The sequence below is a fragment of the Zerene cesonia genome, chromosome 3, assembly GCF_012273895.1.
Source record: "Zerene cesonia ecotype Mississippi chromosome 3, Zerene_cesonia_1.1, whole genome shotgun sequence".
NCBI lineage: Eukaryota > Metazoa > Arthropoda > Insecta > Lepidoptera > Pieridae > Zerene > Zerene cesonia.
In genome coordinates, this window is record NC_052104.1 from 9447568 (window position 1) to 9457425 (window position 9858).

The window sequence follows — 9858 nt, forward strand, 5'->3', positions numbered from 1 at the left end:
TCTAAATTATAATACTTGTAATAAAAAATAAATGATTTATTAATATAATCTATGCAAATAATAACATTTTTTATAAAGAGTGATTGCTATGCGAAACTTTTTTCTTAAAGTTTGATTATCAATCACGTACAAGTCAGAGGGCAGTTTCTGACAAAATTTTATATAGTGATAGACCAATACAAGGTTCAACTTAAAGGCAACTTTTTATACGTTCCAGATAATAATTGTTACGGGTGCCTTGAATCTTGATAAAAAAGTGTATTCACAAAATGTGTAAAGTAAAAGTAACGGCTTCTGCTAACCGGTTCATATCTATCAAAATCAATTCATCGAACATTATTTATTATTTAAAATAAGCAAAATTTTATATAAAAGTATATTTGAGGCAGTATCAAATTTTTACGATTTTAGATGTCAACGAGCAAAGAATAGTATAATAACAAGGGTATAGTGACAAAAAAATTATTTTTAAACTTATTTTATCTCATTTAAAGACATATTCTTTATTCTACTAGCTGCACCCGGCAAACGTTGTTTTGCCTTGCTCTTATCATTTAGGTGTATGAAAAATAGATATTGGCCGATTCTCAGACCTACTCGATATGCACAAAAAATTCATCAAAATCGGTCAAGCCGTTTCGGAGGAGTATGGCAACGAAAACTGTGACACGAGAATTTTATATATTAGATAAAAAAGTCGAATCACTTTGAAACGTGCGCAATCGTACGGATTGTGCCTTGGTATTTGTACATTGTTTATTAAATTTTCGGCCCAACTACCCTCACTTATATATACGAATGTTAGTGAGATGACGTGTGCATTGTGCGGTGCAGGCGCGTGGTCGCGCTGGGAGAGCAGCGGCTCGCGCTCGGAGCGCGACGACAACGGCAACGAGCGCGCCGCGCCCTCGCTGTCGCCCGCCCCCCCCGCACCGCCCGCCCCGCCCGCGCACTCCGCCCCGACCGCGCCAACCCTCTACTGCGAGGGTGACATTGAGAACGACAATGCAGCTGGTGACTCCTACCCGTCGACCGCACTCAAGGCAGGTTACCTACAGTTATAATGCTATGGGTGAACGTTTCACGTTCAGGGCTCTGTAGAAATACTTATATAAAACTAGCAAACCCGGTGAACTCCGTTTCGCCACCAGATGGCTTCGTTTTTCCCGCCTTTCTGTTGAAATTTTTCGTGAATTTTCTTTGCTATAAACCTCACGGAGCCCGAGACCTTTCCAACGAATGCAAAACCGTGGAAATCGGTTCGTGCGTTCTCGAGTTATAGCGTCAGGAAGGAAAACCCGACTTATTTTTATATAGTAGATATAACATTTTCTTTGCATTTTATTATTTTGAGAGACGGTTGAAAGAATTTAACGCTATAGAACAAATAATAAATTGATAGTTTCACATGGAGATATTCGACCGCTTCTTCGGTAGACTCAAGAACGAGGAATCCTGGGTTCGAATTCCCGTTGGTGATTAACTGAATTAAAACATAAAGTTCTCTCGGTCTGACAGCACACGAAAGGCTGATCACCTGCTTGAGCCTGCTAGACATTTGATCCGTGAAACAGGTATATGGTGTATATTCCCCCTCTTGGGGACACGGATCTGCACTTTTTAAATGAATAAACTAAATATGATTTTAGTAACAGTTTTACCAGAACGAAAATAATATGAAATGCCAAATCTTATTTTTAACATTACATTACCTACTTGTCCTGTAAGAAAAAATATTACAATTTTATATATCCGAAGTAGCTAACTGTTTACGGGCGTTTTCATATTCTCTCTGTCTACTGGCTCGGATACTATGTATAACAAATTGTACTTACTTTCATTTCAATATTCAAAAGACATATGGACGTTCTTATCATCTCGTCTATCCACCGCATTTCAATAAGTTTTATTTTAGTTACTGTAATGCGTTTCTATCTCAAGTTACGTCAATCATTCGTCAACATTGACCAGTATTACTGTGTGTAATATAGAATCACTACTTGCTTGTGCCTGCATGCACTCACTGCAAGTCAAAGGTAGAAAAAACGAGTTTTTCGCAATTTTCAAGAAAACGGTAAATTTTATCGGAAATTTATCTCAATTTATTTAAGAATAACGCATCAATATCTAATTTTAAGCTTATTTTATACAAAGGGAAAAATTCCTTCGACTCTTTAAAAGATAATTTATTTTGATAAAATAATTTTTTTATGGAAAATACTTATTATTTACAGTAACATAACGCTTCTTCTATTCTATATACCATACTTATTAGGATAGCGCTTAGCCTTGATTGTGAAATGCAAGTTAAGGATAGAATGATTTGTTATTGTTACCGTAGGCAGCATCTATCTGTAATCTCCGTTGCGATATTGAAATCGGCCGTAAGTAATCTGTATTTGAGTGATCATTTGTCATCTAGTGTTCATTTGTACAGGCCAGCACGTCGGCGTCGTCGTCGCTGCGACGGCTGCGCGCGCAGTTCGCATGCTCCATCAAGTGAGCAGCGCGCCGGGTCCTCTCCGAGCCCAACGAGCCCCTCCCTCCCACACAACTTAATTAAATACAGTTTGTCCTTTTCGCACTAACCACGCAGAATTTTATACGAACACAAGTTATTTGTACTTTTTATATACAAGCCTATAGTCTCCTCATAACTCTTAATTGTTGCCGGCAGCAAATAGAAGGCTATTAGAAAATCCTATCCAGTGACCCCTGGAGCTTCCTCGGTAGAACGGGACGTTCGGTACTCTTTGTGCTGACTATAGGGTATAATAATTTTTACATAAAGAAAATTTGAGGATTCTTCGTACTTAACATTTTAAATTACCATACCTTCATAAGTTCCTGTTTGTTTTGAGTTGAGAATTTGGTGTAATTAACACATGAAGCAAAGTCTATTGCTGGAACGAATTTAATAAGTGTTTGTGTTTGGGATTTTGCCGTCTCGATCCCCGAGCTGGCCGAGCTGCCCGAGCTGCCCGGCGCCTTGTTCTCGCTCTACCCGGTAGCGACCACTGCATACGTTGTATTTTAACGTAGCACTTTCCTGTATCATTTTACTTAGTTAAATTCTAAAATCCTTGAAAACTGTAAACCGTACGTAAGCCTCTAAGATTATTTATAATAATGAGAATTTTATAAATCATATTGAGCGCATGCAAGTGAAATAAAACAAAACAGTTGTTGTTTGTACGACGAATGTATGAAAATTAGATGTATTATTATATATTTTATAGAAAAGTATATTGTACGAAAATTTTATGGACCTAATGTAGTCGGCCTAAAGGCTGCAAGATGTAACATATTCTGTAGATACATATCTCGGAGCGCCGCGTGCGCACTACCGCCGGGGGCCCCGCCTTCCCGGGCCCCCACCGGCACGTGCCCTTGACCCCTCTGGACACGTGGCGCTTTCAACATTTGTTGTTGTGCATTTCCATTGTCGTTGTTGGTGTTTTTTCTCATTAGACCTCATGGGACTGTAGTTAAGATATAATTTTTCTCGTTGTGTCTAAAAATTACCTAGTTATTATTCTTTGCCTCGGAGAATCTCCGTCGTTTTTGAGAATGTCGGTTAAATACATGCAATGTTTATGTACATATCCTGCGGCATTTGACAATGTAACACAAATAGTTTATTAAATCAAAGAACCAAAGGGAAGCTAGATGCTACAATTTATCTTTCTATTGTGCTCTGTCAAATCTTCAATTGTTCTACGGGGGTGTACTAGCTGAATTTTCATTGTTTATGAAATCGATATACTTGTTGTAAATAAATAAACCCTTATAGCGTAGCGAGGCCCTCACCCCGCGAACTGTGGTCCGAATGAGCCGAGTGTAACGAGAAGACTGAACGAATTGACGACTGTATTCTGTAGATTGTTAATGTCATTTGACTTTTCCTAATGTCTGTTAATGTTTCCTATGAGAGCGGCAGCAACATGATCGGAAATTGTTTTTTGTTTCTTTTTTATAATTATCGTCGGGAATTGAGCTGTTTCTTTCAATAATTTATTTATGAAAATGATTATCATAAATACTGATTTCACATTCGTTGCGCTCGCGTTGCCCGCTCTCAGCTCGGACTGCTACTGTGTGTCCATTAGCGGTGTATAACTAACTGTATAGTGTATACGGATGAAACGACTAGCTGTTGAAGTGCAGTATTGTCTATGTGAATCTTATATATGGTTTATTATATAATAAATTATAGATACTGTGTGTAAATATTCTTTTTTTGTTCTACTCCCTAAATTAGGACCCAATCACACTAATTTACTGTTTATACGCCGAGTTGAATAGGTAGTCTGTTTGTGACGAATTAAAAACATGCAATTGTTCCTGTAGCCTTATTACCTGTTCAAAACTGTAATTTTCATTCCACATGTGCATGAAAATTTGTTAGTTGATTATGAATTTGATCCTGTAAAACGAATATTACGTAATAACTGTGCACCTTACTAATAATAATTAACTTCAACTAATTTTACAACTTTTTTTAATATTTCCTGCTTTTGTTATTATTTGGATTAGTAAGGACATGCTACATTTAAATTTCAACTTAAACTTTGTTGATAAAAGGATTTCAAGTTCAACCCAATCTCATCCATAATGCGTTCCAATAGAGTTTAATCTTCAAATTAATCCTTACTAATGTTATAAAAGCGAAAGCAACTCTTGCTGTGTGTGCTTTCACGAGAAAACTATTAAGCCGATTTAAATTAAATTGGTTACACAGATTGTCTAGACTCTAGAGTTGAGAAAGGAAGTTTTTAATCAAGGGGGATGAAAAGTTTCCTGGAGGTATAGTCATTTTTAGAGCAAGAAGCTTTAAATTTATTTTTTTAGACTTCTGATTCGATAAAGAATCAATGAATTTTTCAAAGCGTGTATACGTGAAGTTTATGTGAATGTTTGCGAGTTGAAGTTTATATGAATGTGAAGGTTTGCGACAAGATTTAAAAATATTAAAGGTTGATGTGGTTACGGAATTATAAATTAACGCGCACGGGACTAAGAGATCTCTTTTAGAGTAGGTACCTACTGGTATCCTCACTGTACTGTCACAATATATATTTAATAATATTTAACAGTTTTGTTTTTGCACAATAGATTTACCGAACAAACTTCCTCATGCGGTGTTTCCAAACGGGTGCGATTTAGGAACCTTCAAACTCTTCTGCCCCTTCTGGGGCAGCTGCCCTCCCCTGCTCCGTACGAAACACAGCAGCATGCAACTACTTCCTGCCTGTTTACTACGCGGTTAACACTAAAAAACGTAGAATGATGGGTGATGTGACACGGCCTATGCTGACAACAGATGAAATAGATAATCTTGTCAATAAGTTAAATATTTCAGTCCACGCCCGAGAAGTCATGTGCACACAACAAGTACACCGATATTTCTTATATTGCCATAATTAACGTTAAAAACAATTTAAGAAAGAGGAATTACGTAATTATTACTGTTTTTGGGTCGCTATATGTTTCATTTCTTTCTTTGTAACTGAGTTTTTCTAGAGGAATCTTAACTCTAGCATGTAATATGTAGCAATCTCTTACAACGAAATATATAACAATACATTGATATATTTAGCGCATCCTCAAATTCATCAAAATATTATTTTCCAAAATTATGCACCCACTTTAAAATTTTAGCTTTATCTTCTTTTAGAATTACTCTTGATTTGATATTGTATTTGTGTGTGATATTAATAGTATCGCGGGCTGTTTTCACCTGGAGGTCTAGCACTTATTACATGAGTAGCTGGTGCCCGCGACTTCGATGACTTGCGACGATCTTTGGACGTGAGCAACTGAAAGATTGAATGATAGGTATAGGTTTAATTGTATCTTGAACATAAATTTATAATACATCCAAAATTACGTCCGTATGGACGAGGGTAGCTATGATCATTTATTTTTTGAATGTTCTTCACTTCTGGATATTCTCCCCCCTGATGTCCCTCTTCCTACTAATTTTAAGTGTTTACTTTACCTTGTCCCTACCCCATTTGTTAAGGTCCTATCAAAATTCATTAACTTAAATAACTTAAAATTTTGACAAATTCCCCGCTTTAACTCATTATATTATTTGTGTTAATAAAATCCTCTGATTATCTGTACAAAACGTGACACTGGCAGAATCCGTCCTCAGTGGAATCGGGAGTTGCCATTATTATTCTTATTTTTTTTATGCCATTATATAAAGAAGAAGAAGAAGAAGAAGAAATCGCTCCAAAGAATGCTAATTAATAAAAGATTTTGTTATTCGCGAAGAGCCTTCAACTAATTGGCGAAATAAAAAACAGCACATAAAAACATTGTTAAATTTTATTAAAAAACGATAAAACATTTGTCAATAACGTAACATGCTTTACATTATCCTCCACAACAGAGTGGGGTCGCCGTGCGTACAAACGTTACACAATATTTAACAATGGCCGCGAGTGCGCTCACTTTATTGTCACACAACTTGCGATACATTTACATAGCTACATCACGTGATCAGGAAACTTGTAGGCACCGCGGCGCGGCACCTAGGCGCAGCACCGAGGCGCGGCACCCAGGCGCGGCACCAGGGCGCGGCACCGAGGCGCGGCACCCAGGCGCGGCACCGCGGCGCTACTGCACACTCACGGTCGCGGCGGCTCCCACGCCCACGGCGACTTACGGCTACTTAGCATACTTTCGTAGTGCTTTAAACGTAGTAACATGATGTCCATAAATTAGTTTAAATTTAATTCGTATCTCATTTATTTTTGTTTTTGTTATTTTTTTTATGAATCTCCCTTTATAAATTGGGTGCATCCAATTTTGCCGCTGCTCCGTTGCATCACTACTACATCGCTAAAAAAAGTAACCGTGGGCGAGGGCTCTTACAGTTACGTATATTGTATATCACGGTGGCCACGGGGCCCTAGCGCCGGCATGAGGTCGGTCGGCTCTTTGGCACGTTGGCAGTTGGCACGCGTCGGTACGTCCGCTGGCAGTGGGGCGGGGGTGCCCGGTGTGCTCGATCTTAAGTAACTAGGTAGGTCTAACTGAGTGGCCCTCGCTGCGATGCGGCAAGGTGGAGGTGACGGTGAATAGGAATACTTTTACGAATGAAAACACCATAAACTATCGTAAACGTGAACTATTTCATTGTGCTCCGTCTACTCGTCGGTTTCTATAAAAAATAAAACTTCAACGCGACGCGTATGCGGGATGCGAGAGACGCCGCCGCACCGCAGCGGCCCGACGAAACGATTGTATATAGTAAACACAAAGATAAACTTACAGCTATTATTGAAATATCATAAAAAAGACGAGAGGCCGATAAAGGCAAGACACACGACGGTCCAGTACGTAAGGCTACTCGATGACGAACGCTCTTGATCCAAAATTAAAACGCTAAGCAAAACACTATCTAAATATTTGCAGTTTCCATAAAAACCGTTCACTTTGTATTCTACGCTTAAGTCTATACCATCATATTGTACAGAATTAGGCCGTGCTTCGCGGTCGCGCTTCAGAGTCTAACAAGATTCAAATTCGAGTCGTCGTCAACCCGAGCGTAGAAAATCAAAATAATAATATCCGAACTCGATTTTTACAATATTTATGCGTCGACAAGAAGCGAGAATCAAACACAATCGGCCGGGTACCGCGTCGCGTTCTTCGACGCGCACGCACGTCCGGGGCGCCTCCAGCCTGGTCGGGGCGGCTACAGCAGCACGTCGAGGCGGCTGCCGCGGCGCACGAGGCGCGCGCCCGCCTCCCCCGCGCCGCCCGCGCCCCCGACGCCGCCCCCCGCGCCCCCGACGCCCCCGACGCCCCCGCCCGACGCGTGGAACGCGACCGTCACCAGCTGCTGCCCGAAGTTCGCCTCGAACCTGCGCACCGACAGCGTTCTCTCTTTCAGACTCCGATTATAAATTACATTTTTCTTTTTCTTGGATAAAAGATTAACGGAGGCCTGCCATCTGACTTGTGAAGTATTGGGGCGAAAGTTCGTACTAGACTATTAGAATTAGGTCGCTTCACGCGAGGGGACTATACAGGGTTTGGCGTAAGGAATGGATCATATGGTAACTGCAGAATCGATGCTTGCGACTGTTGTAATTTCGATTTAATGTTCGATAGCGCATCTATCACTTATTTTTTCTGAACCGCCACGACGTCCTCTACCTGCAGTTACCACATCAGCCGCCGGCTGCGAGGGGAGGGCACTCACTCGGCGGCGATGTTGACGTGCGGCGGCGCGCCCACCGCGTTCTGCACGACGAGGAACAGCTTGGTGGCGAGCTCCAGCACGTGGCACGTGCGCAGCACCACGTCGCCGCGCCGCCGCCACCCGCCCTCGCTCTGCCGGCAACGGGCGTTCCGGTTCAGCTTCGACCGACTTCACTATCAACTAAACTTATCAAAATATGCAGTCTGGCGACCCTGCCGGGGCTCAGCTGAGGAGCCTTGTTTTCAATCTGTTTAGACGAAAATGAGATCGAATTGAAAAAAAAAAAGTGCTGATCCAAAGTAGACCAAGGACCAGACCAGAGGTGACCGTTTAAAAATATCAGCATGACCAGATACCAAGTGGATGGCCTCTATGGCTCGCTTATCTTAAAAGGTTGTTTTATGGCACTAGGAGGTTCGAGGAGCACAAGACGCGGCTCGCACAGCGGCGAGGGCCGCGCTCACTCACCCCGAACAGGCAGCCGGGCGCGTCCAGCGGCTCGCGCGACGAGCACTGCGACAGCTCCTCCGTCGAGCTCTCCGCCGCGCCGCACTGCAAGCGAGATGCTATTCTTTACTCGCACTCCACCACACGCCCATCGTCATGACGTTCAGTATTCAGACCGGTAAATGGTGCGGTATTTTTAATCTGTTTCATTCTAAATAGCTTCATTTTAGAATAGAGCCGCGTTTAACATATATCTCCAGGAAGTTAGACCGCATAGGGGTCGCGTAAGTCGTTAGAAAGAAACAAAGAAACTTTTATTCATCAGACAGAGCACCTTTGGCAGTACTACACTATTCAAAATAGTATCTGATGCGAAATAGCACATTAAGTCTATAGATACAATTAGGTGCTGTAGCGTTCATGTACTTCACAAGTCTCAGATTTTCGAAAGCGATCCCAACATTTCTTACCTCATCTACACACTGTATAGGTTCGTCATTTACGCGTATCGAGACGGAGGACAGTAGTAGTCTATACAAAATAATTTTTGGTAAAAGAGAAGACACTGACCGCTCGCACGTGCACCACGAGCAGGTCGTCGGCGTAGGGCGAGAGCGAGAGGCGGTACACCGTGTGCGCGGGCACGCGGCGCTTCAGCCGCAGCGAGCGCGCCTCCAGCAGCAGCAGCGCGCCCGTCGACACCACCGCCAGGCAGCGCGACACCCGCGCGCCGCCGCGCGACACCTTGCCCACCACGTCCGCGAACACCACGTAGCGGTCCGCCGCGCCCGCGCCCAGCCCGCGCCGCCACGCGCCCGACGCGCGCAGCCGCACGTAGTCGCCCACGAACGGGTGCGCCACGCTGCGCGCGTACGTCGCCTTGCGCTCCCGGAACAGCACGCTCGCCGTCACCTTCTCGCGCATGCGGTTGCGCGCCGTCTGGTCGAACGCGCGCCGGTACAGCAGGCAGCGCCAGCGGTGGTGCAGCCGCCGCAGCAGCGCGTCCGTGCGCGCCAGCAGCCGCGCGGGCTCCGCCGGCGGCCACGCGGCGCACGCGGGCGAGCGGTGGCGCGCCGGCAGCCGCGCCCACAGCCCGCGCAGGTAGCGGCGCCGCGCCCACGTCGCCCACGCGCGCCACACGACGGCGGCGGCGCGCGCGCGCTCGCCCGCGTCGCCCGCCGCGCCCCCCG

General features: G+C 43.5%; 2 protein-coding genes across 2 annotated transcripts in view; one reads left to right on the forward strand and one right to left on the reverse strand.

Moving 5' to 3' along the window:
- Positions 1 to 9858, forward strand: part of LOC119837972 (serine/threonine-protein kinase fray2-like) — a 61294-nt gene that overhangs the window by 50243 nt on the left and 1193 nt on the right. The window lies entirely within an intron of this gene.
- Positions 7712 to 9858, reverse strand: part of LOC119839460 (unconventional myosin-Ia-like) — a 3183-nt gene continuing 1036 nt past the window's right edge. Inside the window, exons 2-5 of the mRNA XM_038365724.1 lie at positions 9239 to 9829; positions 8690 to 8773; positions 8222 to 8352; positions 7712 to 7880 (exon numbers count right to left, since the gene is read on the reverse strand). Of these exons, the coding sequence (XP_038221652.1) occupies positions 7712 to 7880; positions 8222 to 8352; positions 8690 to 8773; positions 9239 to 9829 (975 nt within the window). The remainder of the gene's footprint in view (positions 7881 to 8221; positions 8353 to 8689; positions 8774 to 9238; positions 9830 to 9858) is intronic.